This window comes from Strix aluco, chromosome 5 (assembly GCF_031877795.1).
Source record: "Strix aluco isolate bStrAlu1 chromosome 5, bStrAlu1.hap1, whole genome shotgun sequence".
In the NCBI taxonomy this organism is placed as follows: Eukaryota; Metazoa; Chordata; class Aves; order Strigiformes; family Strigidae; genus Strix; species Strix aluco.
In genome coordinates, this window is record NC_133935.1 from 42,928,383 (window position 1) to 42,953,791 (window position 25,409).

General features: G+C 36.4%; 1 protein-coding gene across 6 annotated transcripts in view; it reads right to left on the minus strand.

Annotated features, from left to right (window-relative positions):
- METTL25 (methyltransferase like 25) overlaps positions 1–25,409 on the minus strand; it is a 66,153-nt gene that overhangs the window by 19,152 nt on the left and 21,592 nt on the right. For 5 of the 6 annotated variants that reach the window (XM_074827119.1, XM_074827124.1, XM_074827122.1 and 2 more), the window contains exons 6-8: positions 4,407–4,501; positions 1,870–1,899; positions 682–755 (exon numbers count right to left, since the gene is read on the minus strand). In XM_074827119.1, the coding sequence (XP_074683220.1) occupies positions 682–755; positions 1,870–1,899; positions 4,407–4,501 (199 nt within the window). The remainder of the gene's footprint in view (positions 1–681; positions 756–1,869; positions 1,900–4,406; positions 4,502–25,409) is intronic. The other variant, XM_074827120.1, reaches the window with a different exon arrangement.

Below are 25,409 nucleotides of genomic sequence, written 5' to 3' on the forward strand. Positions count from 1 at the left end.
CCTCCCATGCCTTGGTTCACACTGTGGAATAAGATCAGAGCTCAAAAAAAGGGATTATTTTCAAATTAAATTAAACTGGAAGGTGTGCTTCTGGGTGTGCTCTAAGTCCTAAGAGGCATACATCCCACAAAATTAGATAAAATCTAATCCAACTACAACTCCAGAAGAGAGTATAGGGCAGTTGTCAGGTCCTCAGCTGCAGCTCTCCAAATCCCATCCCAGAAGGGCACAGTACTTGTCAGTGTGGGCATAGGCAGGAAGTAGCTCTTCACAGCCATGTTGGCCATTGGGCTTTCAGTAGTTTTTCTCAGGACAAATGGAAACTTCTTTTTGTCTTCTGCAGTATTAAAGCTGCCAGGACCTCTGCATAACAGGGTAACCCAGGACTGTGTTGACTTTTTAGTGAATTTGCTGTCAGTTCTCTGGTGAAGATATGTTTTATCCACATATCCAGTACCAAAGAGGACCTATTTCAACTATAGGTAAAGGAAGGGCAGTACATTTGTGATGTGGATTTAGGATAAACAAATCTACCCTGCATTTTAATACCAATATGTATATACAGTCTGATGAGACTGATTCTTACACCCTTCTGCTTTCTAAGAAATACTTTCTCTACAGAATAGAGGTGGATGAGAATCAGATCTTTGGTTCATACTCTGTGAATTCTGAGCTTCCTACCTTTTGGTGACACCATAAATTTCTTCTATAATAACCTGAAGAACAGCTCGATAAAACAATGATTCTGTAGGCAGCTGCAAAAAATTTTACAACAGCAAGGATTTAAAATTGCATTGAAATTAAGATCAGAGTAACAAAAAGAATATTGGTTTCCTTAACTACTTATTGGCCTGTACCTTTACAATCAGTCATAACAAGTTTAAGAGGACAATTTACTAATGTTCTTGCATCCAGTTAAAATAACATTTTTGGGTCAGACTCTAACATAATCACAAATGCAAGAAAAAAATAAAACAACCAAACTCTGAAGTAAATGTTCAAAGGTTGGCAGAGAGAAAAAGAACAGAGGAAAAACATACTGATCATGATCCAAATTCTACTATGTAAAATAAATATAACAATTTACTAAGCTGTTTAAAAGACAAACAGAGTAATTATCTAGCTGAATCGTCATACACTGTAGTCCGAACCATGCATAAAGCACTATGCTCACAAAAGCACAAAACACTGAAAACTTCATATCTTTGCATATGAAAGATCTGTTTGCATAAAAATAGTTAATGTTTGCCAGTTAAAAATTCAGGGCAAAATGCATTTAAAGACTGCTGGGGTCAGTGGGCTTACACACAGAAAGTAGAGGTCTCTCAGCCTTGCCTTTTAAATATTTGCACAGTCAGTGTCCACCATCCCTGAAAGGATACCTTGCACAACAATAATTCAAAGCATTCACAGGGAAAAAATATACCGGGATTAAGAATTAGAATGATGATGTTCCTAACAGGTTCAAGCTTTTGTCATAACAATTGCTATTTTTACATTAGTTCATAAAACACTGGGATAGAGTGATCCAAACCAGGGATATCAGAAGTGCATTTGTACTGAATTTATGTATTAGCTGAAAGATCGCAAAAGAAGTTAGAAAGGGCAGTTTAATGCCTTAAATTTTAAGTTGTCCTTTTTTTCCAGACATTTAATTGTCAAAAGAAAATAGATTCACTAAGTACAATTACAGCAATAAAAATGTGATTTCATGATGACACATGCTATCTATCAGGATTTGATATAGCGTATGCTAGTATTTTAGATTCCAGAAATGCAGAAGTTCAATAAAAGGTCACGGATTAAGAGCATTCAAGGAGGAAGAACACATTTTATCTTAGAATGGCTAAAATAAACAATATTACTTACCATTTGGCCAACTGCAACTCGCTCCAAAGCCTTTAAGAGTGAAGGAATTAAATTGCTGATATGTTTATTCTTTATCAGAACATTTTATAAACACATTGTATAAAAGTCAGAGGAGATGATATTTTAAAAGATTAATGGTGTGACATAACATGAGCTTGCACACTTTAAAGTGTTAATAACTTTAGGGACTCATAATCAGCTCACTCCTATTATTTTGGTTTATTTATAGGAGAAGCAATGATAACCAACTGTATGGAAACATGCATGCAAAATTTTTTTGTTTTTCTTAGTATTGTAAAAGAATTTCAGAGGATTAGCTTTTGTGAAAGTGCTAAAAAGAAATGCATTTTTCTTGAGTCTATTCCTATCGAAATACAAATAATTCACTTTGCATATTCAACTATTTTAAAATAAATATTAGTTCTATGTACAACATCTTTAAATACTTTGTCCCTAGTATTCAGATAAAATGAACTTCCACATGTAAAGTTAAATAAAATAAAAAGTTCAGAGGGACTGCAGTTCATAATGCTATGCATTATCTTTCACTAGATTCTTCATACCATAAATTCTGATGTAGGTGTGAGGGTACTTGATTTTTATGATCCATATTGACAAAAAATGACAAACAATTAGAAGCATGGAATATTTTTCCACAGTTGAAAAGATACTCTGCCTATACAAATTTCAACTAAATATTAAAGATAGAAGTAGGAATGAAGATAAAAATTCAATAAATTATCTGACACTACAACAAATGAGACTGCAAACCAAAAAAGCCTCACCACTCATAGGTCACCGTCACCTTTAGCCCCCAGACTCCACTACAGTCAACAGGACTGCTTGTCTCTGAATCACCCACTTCTCCTTCTCCTAGTTTTAGAACTGATTTTGTATTTCAGACTGTTCTTCAAACATCATCTAAGTAGTTGCAGTTCCTCCATTTTATGGCTTTGCCCAACTCTCAGGTTTGACTTTTGCTGTATAAGCTCTAGGTCTCATACCAGCATATATCTGCTGCTGCTTAGAAGATGAACATGGATTCTAACATGTACTGTAAGGGTCTGGAATTGAAACTCTTGTCCAGAACCACTGGCCCTTGGCACTTTAACCAATTTGAATGACATGTACTAATGAACCTCAGTAATAATGCTGAGTGTCATTGCTCAGCAGACTCAGCTTCCCCTAGCCAGCCATTTCCCCGAGGAAGATGGGTGCCTAGCTTCACTGTGCTGTCTCCCTTGTACCTCCAAGAAGGCAAGGAAAATCCTAGTAATGAAAAATGAATAGAGAATTACAAACATAATAACAGTAAAAGTATCTAATGACACAGGAGAACTCTGCCTTTCATGAATGTTTAAATAAAAAAAGTTTTTAACTGTCAAACTGCTGTGATTTCTGTGAAATCTAAAATAGATATATATGGCACGATCAGTACTGTCTCTCAGGGGTCATTTGCTTACAAAATTTATCTTCCTACTATTGTTGAAAAACAGTCCAAACTTTTCCTTTCCAGAAGAAATGGAATGGGAAAGGAAATAGCTAACTATTTCAGCTGAGGAAGAATCGGTATTGTATGACAGTGACAAGAAAAAGAGAAAAGGCAAATCCCTTTTAGAAAGCACTTTTTGATAAGTTTTACAGCTACATCTCTAAAAGAAGCAATTTTTTTCTTGTACTTTGCCAAGGGTAATACATTTAAGCCTTATGAATACTAAACAACTGTACTCCTATACCTTCTCCTGATAGCATTTAATTATCATGTTAGTTCAAGTTTACATAACCTTGATATGTTACCAAGTCTTTAGTCTACACTGTTCTCTGTAACAAAGGTACAGAGTTAGCAGCAGAGGCTAGCCAGAACCTGATGTGATTCATCTGATACCAGAAATTAAAAATTAATAGAGGAAAGGAATCGTGGTGTTCTAACTGAAACAGTGGTTGAAATTTTCAGTACATATATGTTTTTTCAAATTAGACAACAGTTCATCATCCTGTCTTGATGAGGTTAGGTCTTTAAAAGCACTTCATCTCTTGGTGCAATGTTAAAAAGATGTTTCCAGTCTCTTAAGCCACATGGATTTTAGAGCTCTTCTAGTTTTTGGAATAGGCAGGTTTGTTTAGGCTTTAAACAGTCAGAACATTCAATATTATGAATCATGAAGGTGTTGGGGGAGTTACTTATTGCAATCCTTCTACACTTACCTCGTTCCCCACTAAGTCCTTGGCCAGGAACTACTACCCTGAGGGGCTACCTCCTTTAGGTTTCAAGAAAGGTTTGGCCTTTCTGTCCACTCTTAAAATACATTTCTGTCAATACTCATTTTTTCATGCCTTCAGCAAGTATAAAATATACAAAGCTGGAAGGTCAATACTATTTTTTAAGATATAATTCATCATGCTTACAACATTAATGATGTTATTCTGTAGAGTCTTGGATTAAAGTCATGGCTCTAGGATTAGAGGCCAAAAACAATGAATTCTATAACATCTGGATAAAGCTCTAAGTAGGAAAAAGAAAAGAAGGGGAATCATACCAAGCATGCCGACATTCTAGCATTGCGACCACAGCACCAGCCCATGTCCTTCAAGTACTGACACATAGGAAATCCCCACACTTCCTCTGGGCATTCTGCAAAATGGAGAAAAAAAAAATAGGCACAGCTTTCATTGGGTACTTTTCTCTTATTTACAGAATGCACAGTGTATTGAGCAAGACGAACAGGAGTTAATGGTAGCAGAAACACTTAACTGTACTAGCCCACTACCAAAAACCATGCTAGTGTTATAAAAGATGTGTTTTCCCCATAAATGATGGTTTTGGTTAATGCAGAATTTCTGATAATTTCATGTTTTCCAAAATGCTTTTAAGCTAGTGTCTTTTATGAAAAGCCACTGAAAAAAGTTCCAAGGGACAAGAGGGGAGTTTGCAGATACTCATGGCACCCCCTGCCATGCCATAAGTTACAAGATATAAGATGGGCGATCACTCAGTGTAGCAGGACTTAAGTATTGCTTTTCATTGGGTTATTCTTCCACCATAAACATCTTTTAAACATCACACAGAACAATGAGTATTTGTTTATTTCAGTTCTGAAGGCCCACAATTTGCTGTGCTGCAGAATGTTTGTTTTCCAGAAAAGAGCAGCTGCAAAGGCTCCTGCTGTTTCTTCAAAACACAGAGAAGCATTTGCATCACAATCTGCACTCAGTTTGTTTCAGTGTCATTTATATTTTGAATAACAACACAATTCTTCATATTTAACACTAATGCAAATGTGGGAAAACTAAAGTACAAGGATTACTTTATAGATGTTCATAATACCCAGTTTTAAATGTAGACAAACTTTATAATGTTTTGAATTTTCATTAGCACATTTGTCAGTTGATTTTTTAGAATGCTGAATAAGAATTACTACTTTCTTTAAAAAAAAAAAAACCCAAACCACAAATTGGCTAGGATCCTGGCTTTTTAGCACAGAAAGATGACTCAGGCATATTTAAAGATAAATCATGTAATGGGGTTAAAAAAAGGACAGCAGAAATATGATTCTTCAAATTTACCAACAGTCTGAGATACATACATGTAAGCAGATTTCATTTCATGAAAGTTAAGCAATGAAAAAGGGAAATAGGAAGCTATAAAGGGTACGACCCTTCTCCCCACAGCAAAAGCCCTCGGTTATCTAGCAGTAGTCCCCAGCCTTTGCTGACCTCTAGAGAGTAACAGCAAGCAGGTAATCTGCAGGCAACCTCACACTTTGCTCTCCTTCTAGCCTTGAGAAATGTCAGAGGCTCTTAGGGGATGAACACCAGTTTGAGGACCATGATTTAAGAATATGATTTTAATCCTGGATAATCAGCAGAAGGAGAAAGAAAATTCCTTTAGATATAAAGATGAAATTTGACAAAACAGATTGCAACCAGTTTCAGCACTAGGAACGTACTAGAATTTTGAGTGCCTCATGACAAGCTATAAAACATTAATTAACTTCAAGTCTGATTATTGAGTACATGGAATAAAACTGAGTATTTCTAGTGCAAGGATGGTAATAACTTATTAAATATATTTTTTGCAAAGGAAACAGTGACTGCCATGGTTCCTATTGTATGATTCACACTAATAAGTCTTTCTAATACATATGTTAAAATGTTTCAAAAAAACTTTTGCAAACTGAATCAGATTAAATAATTGATCTTTTCAAGTAATCCTTTCTAATTTACACCCTGTCCTTTAGGCAACCTAATCATCCATGCAAGTTAAAAGTGCTACCCGCTGAGCTACAATCTCAATGTTAGTGCACTGTACTCATGCATAATTCTGAAGAATTTATGACACCTTTGAAAAAGATAATCAGGCAAAGCACCATCTTCATTTAAATTATTGAAACTGTAAAGTAGGAGAAAAAGGGAGAGAAACTAGTGCTCTAACTTAGAACTTTTTTGTGTATATCCAAAGTTGACCACACATCTACAATATTGCCTTGAATACTATTTATTTTTCATATCATGTCCACTCTTAAGCACATTGTTGATTACAAAAAAAAAATGTAGGATGAATATATTGTTGTAAAGTTTATTTATTTATCAGCTACATTTTAAAAACCTGGAAATTCTTTTAAAGCCTGCAAATATTTTCAGATATACTTAATACTATATAGCTCAATAATTACCATACTGAGCTTCTATCTGACAACACAGCAGCTGTTCTAAACTGTATAAATCTCCCAAAACATTCAAGCAACATTTTAAGTATGGGTATTCTATGGAAGATTTCACGGCAAACAGCTTAAGTGTTCAACAGCGCATGAAGTAAACATTATAATTCAGCATAGAGGAGCCAATCAGACAAAATTCCTTCCTTGAAAAGTGGAATGGGGAATTCCCAAAATGGGGAATTCTAGGTAATCATTTGATGAGCTGAATTGAAGCTATGCTGGGATATAATCCTAGAACCTATTAGTTAAATAGCTGTGACTTTACCTCTAAGCTAACCTCTTAAAAAGACTAAATTACACATTTAATAAAATGAATTGCTGCAAACATTGCACCAAAATAATCATTTAAAAAAAGCAATTCTGTTATATTCTAGAACAAAACATATAAACCAAACTATAATTTTAATGTGAAACACAGAGGAACAGAACATAGGAAACATGATAGAGTTAAAGCTGCATCATGAACAACTTGAAAAGTTGTATCCTAGTTCAGCTTTGTGGAACAAGATGTTTCTTTGGAAACCTACACAGAAAAAATACCAATTAAGGTAGCTTGAGGATACTTGCTGTTATTGTTCACTGTCCCCATAAATTGGACACATCTGGTAGAAGTCAGAAAACATTCTCATCAAAATCACTCTGTTACACACAGCAGGGTAAGACAAAGTGTAGATTACACAGAAATGTATAATGCTGAATAAACCAGAAAAGAACAATTCCAGCCATTAGCCAAGGAAAAAATTCCCATTATTTCCCTCTGACTGAGTTTAGTAACATTCATAGTTTCATGGAAGAGTTGTTTAAATGCATATATTTAAACAAACTACTCCTGTCCTTACCATTTTTTTTTAATAGTAAAGAACATTTTTTCTGACAGCCATAACACCTTCTCTCCTAGAAAAGGATTTTAATAGGAACTTTCCAAATTTTCACCAACTTTTTCCATTACAAATTTTTCCTCACAATTTTTTTCATCTCTTTTGAAAAACAAAGGAACTTTATGGATCTTAAAATATAGGTGGGAGAATCCTTTTAAATATTCACATACTTTAAGCAATCCTTCAATGGATTTACTAACTTCCTGTGACCACATAGATGTCTCATGACTAACCCTTCAGCAGCTAATTTCTCACACTCCTCTAACAGGCAGAAATGTTATATGTTTTGAAGAGACTATACTATATGGGAAAGCTGGATTTGGTTTATTACATACTTGAAATCCTGTGGAGGAGATTAACACTTTGGGAAACAAGTGCAAATACATCCAGATGCCAGCCACAACTGAAAAATATTCATAGAATTTTTCACTCAACGCTGTCTAGCAAAGGAGCATACAAAGCCAGAGGTCTATATTGGTAAAACATTTTAAATTTAAGTAAATGTAAAGTCTCATACTTTATCATCAACTGAACAAGGCTAAATTTTCTATAAAGTATGTCAGATTACCCTTCCACTTCTTCTGGGAACCCAATATTACTGTTATTTTTTAATATTTTCTCAGAATGAAGTTCTTATTTCTTAACTTAGCCCTGGAAGTAATATGTTATTTCCTGTCCTCTAATTATTTAGACCTTTTTGTAAGACCTTCAGTAAATTGCTCTTAAGCTTTGTAGAGGAACTGGACTTCGATTTTGTGTAATTTTTGTAATACTGCAATAGTAGCAGCAGATACCATTTGGAGCATCTGGACTATTTTGAACTTTCTTTGTAAAAGATTTTCTCCCTTTCTATTCAACTTGCAAATGAAAAAAATCGAAATACGTATGGACATCTGATACACTGAAAACATTATACTGAGTAGTAAAAAAGTATAACTCACAATAAATATATATTAATAATTAGATCAACTACAACTTCCCTCATCATGCTTTAATTCTGTCTGGATACAAAGAAAAGCTTCAGGCAGCCTTATTGTTGTTACCATCCTATTCACAGACCTATTAAGATTCTTACTGGCTCAGCATTGTGTCAAATAAATTATTTAAAAGAGTTGTTTAACTAACAAAACAATTAAGTGTAGCTAGGAAACAGGATTTCCAAAATATAGAATACTGAATGTTTTCTATTTATGTTTTCTTTTTTGGTAGTTATAGAAAAAATATCTGGCAGTAGAAGTATAATGAAAGGATTTTACTAGCTAATCCTTCTGTATGTGCACAGAGGTTTCCAGCAAAGTTCAAGACAATGGGACAAGCTTCTCTGCTATCTTTAATATTAGGCTTTCCATAGTTCTTAATCTCTAAGCAAGATACTACAATTTCTAGTGTGTTAACATTTAAAATTTACACAGCTTCATGGCACTATATAGTTTCTATGAAACAGGACCAACAGGTCTTATTGTTACTAGACAAATAAACTTAACTAGGGTTCCATGTAGTCTTGCAGCTTCTTGTTTATCTTCCTTTGCTAACATTTCATGAAAACACATTTGCATTTACACTTCTAATCTTTTTACTTTCTTGCAGTTCCCAACTGTTCTGAACTGCAGATACCAATATAACAACTAATTTGTTATGTTTTCAGCTTTACCTTCTGGAGGAGATAGTTTTATTGAGGTAATGTATTGAACCTTACTTGTTAAATTCATCCTGGTAGAAACAATTAAAAAAAAAAAAAAATCAAGGTTTTGTTTCACTTTTGTGGTACGTCATAGATGATAATAATGTCTGTTTGAAATTTTTCATCTGCTCTTTAAAAACAAAGTAACACAAATAAGTTATGAAAAATGGCAAAGTACTATAAAATAGAGGATTCTGATTTTCTTGAAATGCACTTTATCTTTCTATTCCATTTTTAAGATTTCAAGATTTTCTATTATATACATAATGACAACAGAAGAAATTTATTTTCTAATAATGAAGTTCATTAGATTGTATGTGGCAAAGGCAGAAATATCCTTTTAGTGAACAGGCTGAAGTTACCACTCATTGTACTTTGTGTAAGAAATCATACCTCTCCCTAGAAAAACAAGCACTGCTTATTTCATTCCTAAACTTTATCTTTACTTAGGCAATTTATTACTGAAATGTTGTGAAACACCAGTCTCTTAAATTTTTTGGCATGAGAACATAACTTCAAGAGAAAGAGCTTATTCTAATTTAGTACAGTTATGCTGATAGCACACCCACAGCTAGTGCAGTATGAAACCACTCACAAGGTAGTTTTTAGTGACAGATATCTTAAACTTCCTTTAAAAATTACCATTAAGACTAAAATCAGTTTCTGTATTGAATTCACCTAACATTTTTTGCCATTTAATATAGAAATGTGTGAATGAATTGAAATTATAATATTAAAATATTAAGAATTTGAAATGTATTTCAAAATTGTATAGTATTACCAGTAGTTCCTAATAATATCATTCAGCAAGTTATCACTGCAGTATAATCTTCTTAGTTCTAAATGCTTAAATACATCTTGTCTCTTATCACTTAAAAACTGCTTTGGATAAAAACACCTACATCTACACTTATTTATGAAGTGTGATCAATATCAGCCCATGTAAAATATTGCATGTAGCAATATAATCAGTTAATGTAGAAGTACTCCTAAAAGAACTTCAATTTCCTTTTTATACTTTCTTACCTTTTTTTATTACATTAAAACAGTCACAACTCCTACTCATTTGCTATTATTTTGATATTAACATCTATTTCAGCTGATTTCTTACTGATGTCTTAGTGTCTCATCTTTACCCCCAATTTCCAAATTACACTACAGTTATGAAGTATATGAAGTATAATTCCCCAATTTGCCTCTCTACTTCAGTGCATGATTTACGTATTTATGATAATAATTCTCCCTGATTCATGGAGATGTTTTTCAAAGCTTTTACTGATTTTTTTTCCCCTTTTCTCACTTTCAAAGTATGAGAAACCTGGAGTTCAGACATTTATTAACATCAGTTGCATTTTTGTACTTCGCATCCAGTGCAATTGAGTGCCTATGATCTTTCTGTGATCATGAAAGAAAAACAAAGATAAAAACAAAAGAAATGCAAGACTATGTGAAGGCTCCATTTTGAACCACTCCTGGGCAGCTAGGGAATACTCAAGGCAAAAATAAAAGGAGTACCAACTGTACAGAAAAAGGACAATTGACTGAAGATCAGACAAGCTGTCCATGTGAGGTAACTGTGCAAGGAGTGCTGAGCACATTGAAAAATTTCTTTATTAATCATATACCTGTTGACCAAAAATGCTTTGGGATTCTCTCGAAAGTAGATAAGGGTAACAACATGGCACCTAAAACCTGTACATGGATGAAGCCACAAGGCTGGCACTAAGATCTGCTCTTCAGATATTTAATTCAAAAAGCAATATCTGAGAGATAACAACCATAGGACTCATGTCCTTGCTTGGGTAGTTCCTGACATATTGATGGTCAGATAAAAAAATGCTATAATTTACAGGACTAAATTATTCCCTTTCCCTTTGTTCCTAGTTATCCTCTGTCTCCTCATTCCTATATTAGTATTTGAAGTTGTTATAAAATCAATGTATCCTCAAGAGCGTATGGTAAATAGCAAAATTGCATTTTTACCCATATAAAAAGCTGTGATCTAAAAAGCCTTGGGAGGATCTCCTTCTGTCTAACTAGAGCCTTCCTTCTTCCAAGGAATATAGCCAGCATTCCTAGAAGTGTAAAACTAAAGGAAAAAAAAAAAGCAGGGCACATATGAGAACTGTAAATGGCATTATAAATGTAAATTAATTTCCCTTTGCTTCAATTTCTTGATCTCAGTTTCATCATGGAAACATAGACTCTTTTAAGTTGGAAAAGATGTTTAAGATCATCGAGACCAACTGTAAACAACACTGCCAAGTCCACCCCTAAACCATGTCCCTAAGCACCACATCTACATGTCTTTTACATACCTCCAGGTATGGTGACTCAACCACTTCCCTGGGCAGCCTGTTCCAGTGCCTGACAACCCTTTGAGTAAGAAATTTTTACTAATATCCAATCTAAACATCCTCTGGCACAAATTGAAGGCATTTCCTCCTGTCCTATTGCTTGTTATCTGGGAGAAGAGACTGACACCCACCTTGCTACAAGTTGCAGAGTGATAAGGTCTCCCCTGAGCCTCCTTTTCTTCAAATTAAACAACCCCAGTTCCCTCAGCTGCTCCTCATAAGACCTGTGCTCCAGACCCTTCACCAGCTTCATTGCCCTTCTTTGGACACGCTCGAGTAATTCAATGTCCTTTCCGTAGTGAGGGGCCCAAAACTGAACACAGTCATCGAGGTGCGGCCTCACCAGTGCCGAGTACAGGGGTAAGATCACTTCCCTGTCCCTGCTGGCCACGCTATTTCTGACACAAGCCAGGATACCACTGGCCTTCTTGGCCACCTGGGCACACTGCTGGCTCATGTTCAGCCGGCTGTCAATCAACACCCCCAGGTCCCTCTCTGACTGGCAGCTCTCCAGCCACTCCTCCCCAAGCCTGTAGCGCTGCTGGGGGTTGTTGTGGCCACAGTGCAGCACCCGGCATTTGGCCTTATTGAAACTCCTACAGTTGGCCTTAGCCCATCGCTCCAGCCTGTCCAGATCTCTCTGCAGAGCCTCCCTACCCTCGAGCCGATCAACACTCCCACCCAACTTGGTGTCATCTGCAAACTTACTGAGGGTGCACTCGATCCCCTCATCTAGATCATCAATAAAGATGTTAAACAGGAGTGGCCCCAAAACCGAGCCCTGGGGGACACCACTTGTGACCGGCCGCCAACTGGATTTAACTCCATTCACCACAACTCTCTGGGCCCGGCCATCCAGCCAGTTTTTTACCCAGCAAAGCGTGTGTTCATCCAAGCCACAAGCAGCCAGTTTTGCCAGGAGAATGCTGTGGGAAACGGTGTCAAAGGCCTTACTAAAGTCAAGGTAGACAACATCCACAGCCTTTCCCTCATCCAATAAGCAGGTCACCCTGTCGTAGAAGGAGATCAAGTTTGTCAGTCAGGACCTGCCTTTCATAAACCCATGCTGACTGGGCCTGATCATCTGGTTGTCCCACATGTGTTGTGTGATGGTACTCAGGATGAGCTGCTCCATCAGCTTCCCGGGCACCAAAGTCAAGCTGACAGGCCTCTAATTTCCCGGATTATCCTTCTGACCCTTCTTATAGATGGGCATCACATTGGCCAATTTCCAATCTGTCGGGACCTCCCCGGTCAGCCAGGACTGCTGGTAAATGATGGAAAACGTCTTGGGGAGCACTCCAGCCAGCTCCTTCAGCACCCTCAGGTGTATCCCGTCTGATCCCATAGACTTGTGTATGTCTATATGATGCAGTAGGTCACTGACTATCTCCCTCTGGAATGCAGGGCGGTCATTCTCCCAGTCTCTGTCTTCTGGCTGAGGAGGCTGGATTCCCTCAGTACAACTGGTCTTGTTATTAAAGACTGAGGCAAAGAAGGCATTAAGCACCTCAGCCTTTTCCTTGTCACTAGTTATCATGTTTCCTCCTGCATCTAGCAGGGGATGGAGGCTCTCTCTGGTCTTTTGCTGCTCAGATACTTATAGAAACATTTCTTGTTGTCCTTGATTGCTGAATCCAGATTAATTTCTAGCTGGGCTTTAGACCTCCTGATTTCTGCCCTGCATAGCCTCACAGCATCTTTGTAACCATTGTGAGTCGCTAGCCCCTTCTTCCGAAGGCCATAAACTCTCCTTTTCTCTCTGAGTTGCAGCCAAAGCTCCCTGTTCAGCCAGGGTGGTCTTCTCTGGCACCGGCTTCTCTTACAGCACCTGGGGACAGCCTGCTCCTGTGCCACTAAGACTTTCTTCTTAAAGAGTGCCCAGCCTTCCTGGACCCCTATACTCTTCAGGACAGTCTCCCAAGGGATTCTGTCAAGCAGGTGCCTAAACAAGTCAGTCAGCCCTTTGGAAGTCCAGGATGTCAGTTCTGCTTCCCCCTCTCCTGGCCTCTCTAAGAATAGAGAACTCTATTATTTCATGATCGCTGTGCCCTAGTCAGCCTCCAACCGTCACATCATCCACCAGTCCTTCTCTGTTCACAAAGAGGAGATCCAGCAGGGCACCTTCTCTGGTCAGTTCACTCACCAGCTGTGTCAGGAAGTTATCTCCCACACATTCCAGGAATCTCTGGGACTGGTCCCGCTCTGCTGTGTTGTATTTCCAGCAGATGTCTGGGAAGTTAAAGTCTCCCACAAGAACAAGGGCAAGCGATCGTGAGATTTCTTCTAAATGCCTGTAGAATATTCCATCCACCTCTCTGTCCTGGGTGGGTGGTCTATAGTAGACTCCCACTACAACATCTGCCCTGTTGGCCTTCCCCCTGATTCTAAGGCAAAGACACTCCACCTTGTCTTCACTACACTTGTACTCAAAGCAATCATAACAGTCTCTAACATACAGCACCACCCCACCACCTCTCCTTCCTTGTCTATCCCTCCTAAAGAGCTTGTAGCCATCAATTGGCTCACTCCAGTCCTGGGAGACATCCCACCATGTTTCTGTGATAGCCACTACATCATAATTTTCCTGTTTCATCATGGCTTCAAGCTCCTCCTGTTTGTTACCCATGCTGTGTGCATTGGTATACATGCACTTCAGATGAAGAAGCAGCCTGGTCTCCCAGGAGAAAACAGAGTTCATTTTAGTACTACCAACAAACCCAGGAACTGCCGTAACAGTTGAGCTTAGTAGCTGTAACAGGAAATTAAAATAAATCCTTTGCCAACACTGTATTAAAATATTGCTTTTTAGACCTGTTACCTAATTCTAAAAACTTAGCACTAGCCATATTAAAAATCAACAACAGAAACATGAAACTCCAACTCAAACACCCAGTGAATAAGATATAAATACGGCCTTTGATTTGGACATATATATAGTGTATTAAATACTATGTCATTTGCATTTATATGATGATTCAAGAGACAGTAGTCATTTTCCAAATGCACAAACCAAAATATTTACTAGTAAAAAGAACATTATATTCTGGTACTCAAAATTGTAACTATAATATTAAAAATTTTACATTTTTGCAAAGTGCTAATTATACCTGTATTAACTGGAAAGGAAAATGACCCCTAATTTTTAAATTAAATTACCTGGAAAAAATCTCACCTTTACTGGTAAACATGGTAAATGTATAAACTCTCTTTAGTGCAAAAATAGAATTGAATTACAGGATACAAAATCCATAAACTGCCCTAAAAATGTATAAGCTAAAGGAGGAGTATTTTTATATAAACTGTTAATACTTTGATCAAATATTTTTCTGAATTTTCTTATGTATAAAAATCTATTTCTTAGACTGGACAATGGAATATTCTGGAGTTGCTTTTAATAAACTCCAAACAAAAGGGAGATGAATTTCAACACTGACAAAGGCTTTTTTATACACTAGACTTGTCTACCTCTTTCACTTAGAGAAAACTGTCACTGAAGTCAATTACCACCTTTTCATACTATCTGACACCTCTCATAGCACTCAGTCAGCAAGGCATGACACAAATTTAAAAAAGGAAAATAATTTATATCCTAAATCAGACAAATCCCATTTGCAAAGAAGGAGGAAGAGGTATAATATATACATAGACACAATATGCAGCTAGCCTTATATATCTTTTAAGGTAACCAGTAACATTAACAGAAATATATTTTATACGTCCTACTTCTAATTGTCCTTACCCCAGTCATTATTAGCTGGCAAATTTATGCATTATCTTAGTGGAAATAGGTTTTCTGTAACAAAGAACTGCAGAAGTGGATATACCATTATTATAATACAACAGAAGTCTTCTGCACAACAAACCTTGCAACATCCAAGTTGGAATTAACACTCAAGGTCACACTGTACATTAGATTTTTTCTCACCAAGGCCTTGAAATTGCAATACTCAGTGCAGAATATTGTTCTTAAAAGGAACCCTGCTGAAGTCATTCAAATATTACAAACTGTGTAGCCTACTTATGCTGTAGACTGAAGGATTAAAGCATGTACAATTGTATATTTATGTTGACATTATGCTACAAAGATGTGTAAAAAGGCAATATCCTAATACTTATAAAAATAAATCATCATCACTAGAACTGTGGAAGATATATTAAATGACTTCGTGGAAACTATATTTTAAGATGGGAAAAAGTTTTCTGAAGTTCTCTATTTGAAAATGGCCTTTGCTTTCAAAAGAAAGCTTTTTCTATCTTATTTTAGTTTGAAAGATCTTTTCTATTTGCTCTCCCTTGTTGAATATGACAGTGTGTTTATTTGCTTAGTTTGGTATAAAATGCACAATGTAAGGGATTTTATGTTGAAACAACCCATTTTTTTCTACTTCAAACAAGGTAAATAGACAACTGTTTGATACTTTATTTTTTCAGAAGACTACTATTACATTCCTGTAGATGTTACTGAAATAAGTAGTGTATTGAACATGTGTAGTCCATCATTTTCATGATATTTTGTTTCCAGAGAATTCGTGTTAGAGGCCTTATGAACTGCTGGAGAAACAGGCATTAGTTCACATACCATAAGCTCTTTGCTCTTGAGAAACAAAGGCTGTCACTATGCACAGACTCTATTCTTAACAGAAGTCAGGGAAGGAATTACCTTATTCAGACCAGCAGAAAATATACAGCGACATTGTGCCTCAACAATATTATAAATACTACCATCCAAACAGATTAATCTTGCTTACCACGGATTTATAGCTTTAGTAATTCTTCTGCTCTCAGTGTAATTAGTCCTTTTGCACTTGCTCTCAATAATAGTAATTATTAAAAAAAGTGAAGATTTTTTTCTTCTCAGCTATGTAATTTTTATTATGTTCTAAATATTCTGGCCCCATTTCAGAGCATGAAATTATTAGGGTATTATTCTGAATCTCCTTGAGAGTGCACAAGCTATTTAACTGTGTTCTGCATGGTGAGAGATGAAAAAAGGTTATTAACAGATAACTTTCTTAGATCAGTAGTGTAATTGGCACAGGCAAAAAAACATTTTTCTTTCAATGGTTATAAAAGTAAATAATTCTGCATGTTCTTTGATAATAATTTGTATAGGCCTCAATTTTTCTTTAACTTTGATCTCAAATCTCTTCGATTTTTTGCAGAAATCTGAGTGTCTACAGAATTTCTTATAAATACATAGTAGTTACATACTTCATCAGCTTCATTGCTCTTAGGACACGCTTCAGCATGATAGAGCCATAAAGGATTGCTCAAGAAAACAAAGCATGGAAGAAATGGTAAATGCAGTTCTTAAGCCACAGTCCTGCTTCACAGAAGGAACTCATCAGATGAAATACCTAAAATTGAAGGATCCCTAGAAGAAGTTATAGAAAAACAGAAGTTGTAAATAGAAAAAAATTGCCAAGGCAATATGGCATTAATCCAAAAACTAGAACCAGGTTGAAACTGCCAAGCTGCAGTGTGAAACTTTTTGATTAAAAGTCTGGTTCTGGAGATCTGAACAGCAGGTAATGTAATATTAATGTCTGTGAAATGCTCAAGGGAAGGTCCAGGGAGCTTCCAAACAGGAAGCCTCACATTTATATGGAGAGAAAGTATTTTAAAGAATAGAGTCACTGGATATATGAGCAAATATAACATATTTGGGAAGAGTCAACGTGACTTTCTTAAAGGGAAGTCATATCTCACAAACATACTGGAATTCTTTTTGAAGGCTTCAAGTAACACTTAGACAAGCATGATACAGTGGGTTTCCAAATGGCATTCAACAAGACCATTAGAGAAACTATCAAAACACAGAGCAAGATAAAAAGTACTCCTATGGGTAAGTAATTGAGAGAAACAAAGGACTGGAATAAAACACCATTTTTCACGGAGGACAGAGATCACCAGCAGAGGCCTAAGGAGACTTGTGCTGGAACAGGCTGTTGATCAAATTCACAAATGGTTTAAAAAAGTTAATGAAGAGTAGGACAAAGTTTGCCAATGATCCTAAGGGTAATAAAAATTAGAGCCATTTCTAATAAAAACTAGAGATGAAATGGCATATAAAATTCAATGTAGATGAAAGTGATTCAAATTGGGAAAAATATTAACTTAAAGTATACAATGAATAGCTTTGAACTGAGCGCTGACAGTTCGATTAAAAGATCAGTTCAGTACTAAGAAAAAAACCCCAGAAAACACTATTAAGCTACTATATAAATTCATGCTGCACCTGAATCTTGAATTCTGTGTTTGGATTTATTTTTCTCACCTTGGATAACAGGTAATACCACTCAAAAAGGTGCAGAGAAGAGAAACAGGTTTGTCATAAGTAAGGAACATTTTAATAACAGGAGCAAGTAATACAAAAAATTAAAGCTGTAAAACAGACAAAAGGGGAATGAAAAATCTGCATAATCATGAATGGGCTGGAGAAAATAAATAGGGACAGATGTGTACTGGCTTTTACACCCAAAATTAAGGGGTATAAAAAAACTCCATGAAGTTAGCAGCCCTAAAACAATTAAAAAGAAATGCTTCACACAGCATCCTTACTGTAACATGCTACAGATGCTAAGAGTTTACATATGTACAAAAGTAACCTGAAGGATTCAAGGAATAAAAATTCATCAAGGGTTATTTATTGGAAATATACCATTTTGTTCCAAGTTCATAAGCCAAAACACGCTGGAAGCAAAGAGAGTATTTGGGGGAAGTATTGCTATGTTCTCCCTATGATTTTATACTCTTCTGTATATGCTTGCTATCGGCCTCTATGGAAGACAAGATACTGGAATAGAGGAACATTTGATGTTAACAGATCGCCTGATTTCCATGTCTCTGTTATGGATACTGAAGCCAGGCTGTATGTTTATTTTGTATCTTCATTCTACTTTATTATCAAAATATTATTTTATATAAAAATGAATTAGTCTTCTTTCATATATTGATGCCACATCTGTCAAAAAGAAGGCTTGAGAACATGATATAAGTAATATAGACATTAAAACTATATTCTCAGGTCTACCAATGCAGCAGACAGTGTGATAGCAAGCTAATTCATTACCATATGAAACTGTACTTTGACAGCACAGCAAAGAATTACAGATATTCATAACCTGTAGTAGTGGGAGACAGAAATAAATCTGCAAAATTCTCAGATATTTAAGTACCTTGAAAAACTCAGCTAAAGATGTTTCTAATATAACATCATGAATATGATGAAAGTTTGGTGCTTATTTCAAGTTTGGGACTATCTCAGTAGATTTATGCCAATTTAAACTAATAGACGATCTGTTTCATGGTGTGTTTCAATCATAAAAATAACATGGAAATAATCACTCAACTTTTTGATTCTGCCATTAATACTAACGAAATTATAAAAAATTTGTATTCAGAAGTGTTAAGCTTGGATCATAACCAAGGGACAATTATTTATCTTTGGCAATTCTGAAATCCTAGAGGATTCATATTACAAAGCGATACCAAAACCTTGCATGCACTTTCCAGTACTAGGACAAATACAGAATAATTATGAAGATTATTCAAGATGAAATAGTAATTCCAAGTAATGATATACAATTCTTGATAGCATCTTCTGAGATTATAATTCAATGGAATTAAATGTCATTTTTCCTTCCCCTGAGATTTTTCAGTGGAAAGTAATCTTTATTACCCTCATCAAAATCCTTCACACACAGCCTACTTTGTCTCTTTGTATACACTGCCAAACTCAGTCAAGGCAGTACTGAAATACAAATAACCTAACCTATTTCAGGTCTTCCATAGCATCTATCTTCCATGACATTGTAGTATCTCAGTCTACTTCTAGGATTCCAAACAAAGGAGAGGAACTACTTAAACTCTCTTTTTCCTTCATGGGAAAGACTAAATCTTTCTTGCTCGAAGACTTCACAGTTCCTTGAGTTTGTATTTTTCCTAAAAATCTCATCATTAAATGGGATTTTGCCAGGAGGAACAGGGGTCAGGGGGGCAGAAAAATGTTCTTCCATTTCAGGAAACAGAATCAACTGACATTGAAATAATTTTCAAAACCCAAACGTAGGGTATGCTTTAGTTACTGCACATTATAGAAACCCTGGCTTTCTCAATTACAATCTCTTACTGTTTACACAGACACAAAATTATAAATGTAAGATAGCTTCAGGTTTTAATACATTTTTGTTACATTTATTCATGAAAAATACTTTAATAACTTAAATAGGTAATGCTGTAATTTAACATCTGTAAAACTTACCTAGTTAATATTTTTTCAAGTTTCATATTTTTTTCAGGACCAATTTTGATAGAAAACATCTGGGTTTTAGCGACTAGTTAGCTCTGTCACAAATTCATGAAAATGTGCTCTGTGCAGCAATATCTAAAGATGCCTTGGAAAGGAAATCAAGCTTTTTGATCTTTTGCTTGGAAGTGTTTTCCTGTGTTACCATGGTATCAGTGATAGTTATTTTAAGACACTGGCTGTGGAATATCTTTGAAAATATACCTAGGCAACACATAAATCATCTGTACTCTAATACTTCTAAAACAGTGACTGATATTTCCATATTTTAGTGGAACGGAGTGATATGAAGCCATTATATTTGTGTAAGGAATCCTTCAGAAAATTCAATTTTGAAGTTTTTGTCCACTGAATCTACCTTATTTAAGGCCTTTTCAGTTTTCACAAATCTGATAAAATTCTGTATGTGAATTTTGACTACCTTTGGTATCCCTTTTGGTTCCCTTAATTATGTTCACTAGCTTTTAAAAGTTAGAGCTTAACAAATGTAATCAAAGTTTATATTTATGAAACTTGAGGGTCCAAGGCTCTTACTTTTCTGCAAAAGGTTTGCTGACTTCTTCCAGAGTGCCTTATCGAGAAGCTACTCTCCACAGCTTCCAGGACATCTCTAGAACTCCTCTGCCCAGCTTGTATCTTCTTCTTCCTAGAGCAGTGACTTGACATTGGAAATCCTTACAAAAGCTGGCATTCACATTTTGCAGTACTCAAGCTAACCTCAAGAAGAGTTTCTATCAGACAGCTTTCATTGAAACTACCTATACAACTACACCTATATCTTACTTCCAATTATGAAATACTTAGCAATAGTAATGTTTATGTGTTTTTTCCTCAAAACAAGAAGATATCATATTGAAGAGTTTCACTGGTTTCTAGGCTGGTATGGATGTGTTTGGTGGTATGGAGGATGGAAGGAAGAGAATTAGAATACAGATACACATCAGCTCCTTTTTAAGGAAAGTGAAGTTTTTTTGAAAATATCTTAAATTTGCAGTTACTGTCTGTTAAGGGATAATCATAGTCCAGCTGGTACATTGCCCCAGAAATGTATTAGCTGAATGTAAGATAAAACAGCTCTCTAAAATCCTAAGGATTTAGGATCAATCCTGAACAGAGGTACAGAGTTTGTTTTAACCTAAAAATCATTAGCAAACTGATTTTTTCCAGAAAAAGTGCCATAATGGCTCACTATGTAAATAGGTTTATGTAAAAAGTCTCTAATAAATAGTAAAATCCTTACTACCTGGGTGTTATTGACTATCTGATGCAGTAACAGTGAAGAAAAACCCCAAAGGAATCAATTATACTAATGGTTAAGTGCATTTTATCCATAGAAGAATCTCTGTATAAACAGCCAATTCTCCTTAGAGAAAGCCAAAGTAAAACTACTTAGAATTCTTGAAGAGCTGTCATAATACTCCTTATTAACTGAAATTTAGTATTTGGTACTGCTTCTAACAGCAGTGAAATTTAAAGACAGATGTTAAAAGTCACTGGCTTCAACTTTTTTTAATTGAATTGAAATTTGACATTACACAGCACCTCTTGGTTACTAATAAATCAAAATAAAGGCTTTCACGATCTTAGGAGTTGAAAATTATTCCCAGCATAATTGGAAATGTGGTTCCATTACAAAAATTTCCAGATGAATTTAGCTTATTTATAGACACATAGGACACTGTATACTGATTGGAATATTCAAGACTGTGACTACTGGCACCTACTTTCATCAGAAATGCTCCCAAAGTTTTCACAGCAGGTCCAATGGCAAACTGAATCAGGCAACCTTTCAATATCTTTACTATTTTTAGAATATATGAGAAAAGGCATTATTCCTTGTAGCCAGCTCCTCAGAGACAAAAAACCCAAACTTGCAGTAACCAAGGTGATTCAACAGCCCACCAAAAATAATGTAGTAACATTTTGTTGATATGTTGTCGACTCACCACATCAGACTTATAAATACTATGTTAGGCATCAAAACAGGTAAAGTTTCTTCCCATTAATATCAGCTAATTCCACGTAATATGAAGTGAAAAAGCAATTTTTCACTGTCTTCAAACAAGACTGATCTTGGTATTAAACAAAACTTAACTGTCAAACAACATGCAGCCCAGACACCTCAAGTTACAGCAACCACCAGTCCACAGCATCTTTTTTGTGAGCTGGCGTATCTACTTCAACTAGGCTTATGAAAACAACCATCAGCATTTACATTAAAGAAGCAGCAAAGATGGAAAATGTGCTACTTTGGGGGAAAGGGTTGAGGTGAACTTGCTTCAACCTTGTCCTTAAGGGTGTGCACCTCAAGAAAATAAAAAAGCTTTTAAACTGGACAAAAATACACAAATACAGGCTGGGCAAAGAGTGAGCTGAGAGCAGCCCTGCAGAGAAGGACTTGGGGGTAGTAGTGGATGAAAAATTGACTGAGTCAGCAATGTGCACTCACAGCCCAGAAAGCCAACTGTATCCTGGGCTGCATCAAGAGCAGGGCGAGGGAGGTGATTCTCCACCTTTACTCTGTTTGCCTGAGAGCCCACCTGGAGTTCTGTGTCCAGCTCTGGGGCCACCAACACAAGAAGGACATGGACCTGTTGGAGCAGGTCCAGAGGAGAGTCATGAAGATGATCAGAGGTCTGGAGCACCTCCCTCATGAGGACAGGCTGAGAGAGTTGGGGTTGTTCAGCCTGGAGAAGAGAAGGCTCCAGGGAGACCTTATAGTGGCCTTCCAGTACTTAAAGGGGGCCTATGGGAAAGATGCAGGAGAGACTCTTTATCAGTGAGTGTAATGATAGGATGAGGGGTAACGGCTTTAAACTGAAAGAGGGCAGAATTAGATTAGATATAAGGAAGAAATTCTTTCATGTGAGGGTGGTAAGACACTTGAACAGGTTGCCCAGAGAGGTTGTGGATGCCCCATCCCTGGAAGTGTTCAAGGCCAGGTTGGATGGGGCTTTGAGCAACCTGGTCTAGTGGAAGGTGTCCCTGTCCATGGCAGGAGGATTAGGACTAGATGATCTGTAAGGTCACTTCCAACCCAAATCATTCTCTGATTCTATGAAAAAATAAATAAAATAAAATAAAATAAAATAAAATAAAATAAAATAAAATAAAATAAAATAAAATAAAATAAAATAAAATAAAATAAAGCAATGACATTTTAAAACACATTTTAAATTTAAATTTCTAAGCCTTGAAGCTACTAAGTCAAGATAACTATAAAGTGCTTTATAACAGAACTTCCCACTGTGTCCTTGCAGGCAAGTCCTTGCTTACCGGACTGATTTCAAACAAATAAGTGATTTCCTGTGCTGCAGCAAATTCTGTCCAATTGTTTCTGCTTCTTAGGAAGATCTTCAGTCCATCACCACAGAGATCTAGCTCTAAGTCTGCATCCTAATACTCGAACTCCATGTAAGGCTTCTACAGGTCTCTGCAATCCCTGGTTGATGCCTAGATTAGCCAGTAGCTTCCCTGAGTGTAGTGTCAGAGCCTGGGCAAGTGAAGGAGTACCTACAGTGGAGATTATATTGGTTCAGGGACCACACAAGCAAACTGGAAATACACAAGGGCATGTGACCAAATAGGATGCATTTCAGGAAGCTGAGGCAACTGGTTGATGTCACATGAAGGCCACACTTTATCATCTTTGAAAGGTCATGTCCATCAAGGGAAGTTCCTGATGACAGGAAAAAGGCAAACATCACATCCATCTTCAGTCTAACGTCAATTCTCAATAAGATTACGGAGCAAATTTTCCTGGAAACCATTCTCAGACCCATGAAGAACAAGGAGATTAAGAACAGCTGGCAGGAATTTAACAGGGAGTGACAAACTTTATTGCCTTCTGTGATGCAGTGACTCCATGAACTAGGGGAGAGCATAGTCATAGATTACCTTGACTTTAGCAAGGCTTTCAGCAAGGTTTCTTTAGTATCTTTACAGTCAAGTTGGAAAGATGTGGCTTAGACAGGTAGACTCTAGGGTGGGTAGAAAATTGATAGGACTCTGAAGCTTAGCAGTCAAGCCTGCAGGTTAAGGGATGTGATTATTCCCCCATTTTAGCAAGTGTGAGTGAGACTGTTTAGAGTGCTTCTTTGGGCTCTCCAGCCCACCACACTGACTTAATGAAATGAGTTTAGTGGTGGCAAGAGGACTACAGGGCTGCAGAGGAGGTCAAGGAGGGATCTAACTGCTGTCTTCAACTACCTAAAGAAAAGGGAACAGAAAAGATTAAGCTGGACTCTTCTTGGAGGTGCACAATGAAAAGGCAACAGATAATGCACAAGATCTGCAAATTCTGAACAGATATGAGGAAAAAAACTTTGTGGTGAGGGCAAACATTGGAATGGGCTGCTGAGTCACTGCCCTTGGAGATATTCAAAACATGACTGGACAAGTCCCTGAACAACCTGATCTAAGTCAGCCCTGCCTTGCACTGTGAGCTGGACCAGATGACCTCCAAAAGCCACTTCCAAGTTAAATTATTTCATCACGGTTCTATGACTTGGTCCATTTTGGAAGCAGTACCAAAATTCACTTGCCTCAGACAGGTGCAAGAGGAATTAGTTTACTTCTTGTACAAGTGAATTGTTGGATCCATAACATCTGATTAGTTACAGAATTCTCTAGCATCTTCTAGAATGCTTTGTCAGTTTGAAATCCATGCATAGGAAGAGTAGACACAAGCTATATTTTTAACTCTTTTCAACTTTACCTTTCAAGAAATTTTATCTCTTAGATATTGTCGGTCCTTGCGCTCTTACCCCTCTACTATGCATTTATGAACAAACCATATAGCAGATGACTTTTCCAGGGGAATACAACAGCATTATAGATTTTAGAATATGTACCCTCATAGTAATAGTAAAAAAAAAGATCAATTTTTTTGAGCATCACTGGAACTAGTTACCTGTTCTTTCCCCAAAAAAGAATACTGTAATTTCCTTTTATTCTGCCTAAAGGTTCTTCTTTGACAATAATTTTTATCCTTCAAGCTGAGAAAAATAAAACAGCTAGAAACTCCAATGTGCAATTTGGCTTAATTTCCATACTGCTATGAAACTGCAGCATCTCTTACTACTGTGACTGTACATCTGTTTGTTTGAACTTAGAATAGGTTATCAGACTTGATCCTTTGGTGGTGTCTGAGTAACAATAATTTAGTAAAGCCTTATGCACTGGTCTGGAAAAATAATCCTACAGCTAGAACAGGAAGTTGTGTACTCTTTGCAATAAGAAACAACCAAATGTTTCAGACACACAAACTTACTGACAAGTGCCTGAAAAGTTAATAATTTTTTAAAACTCTTGACGTAAAAGGAATTGTATGGTTTTTACTAATTAAATTTCTATAACATAGAAATTTCAATTGTATTTCTTTGTTTTTGTGATGATCTGGAGTATTGTGAAATAACTGAAATTAATACACTGCAAAAATTCTTAAAATTGTTACAGAGCAAGATAAAAATATGAAAAGATCGTTAAAGCAAGGAAAAGCTAGCATGTGTCATGGTCAGTCTGGAGCTGTGCCTTAGCTGCCTGAGCAGCAAACTTAAAGAGCAGCAGCTGGGTTCCACCCACCTTTCTGTCTAT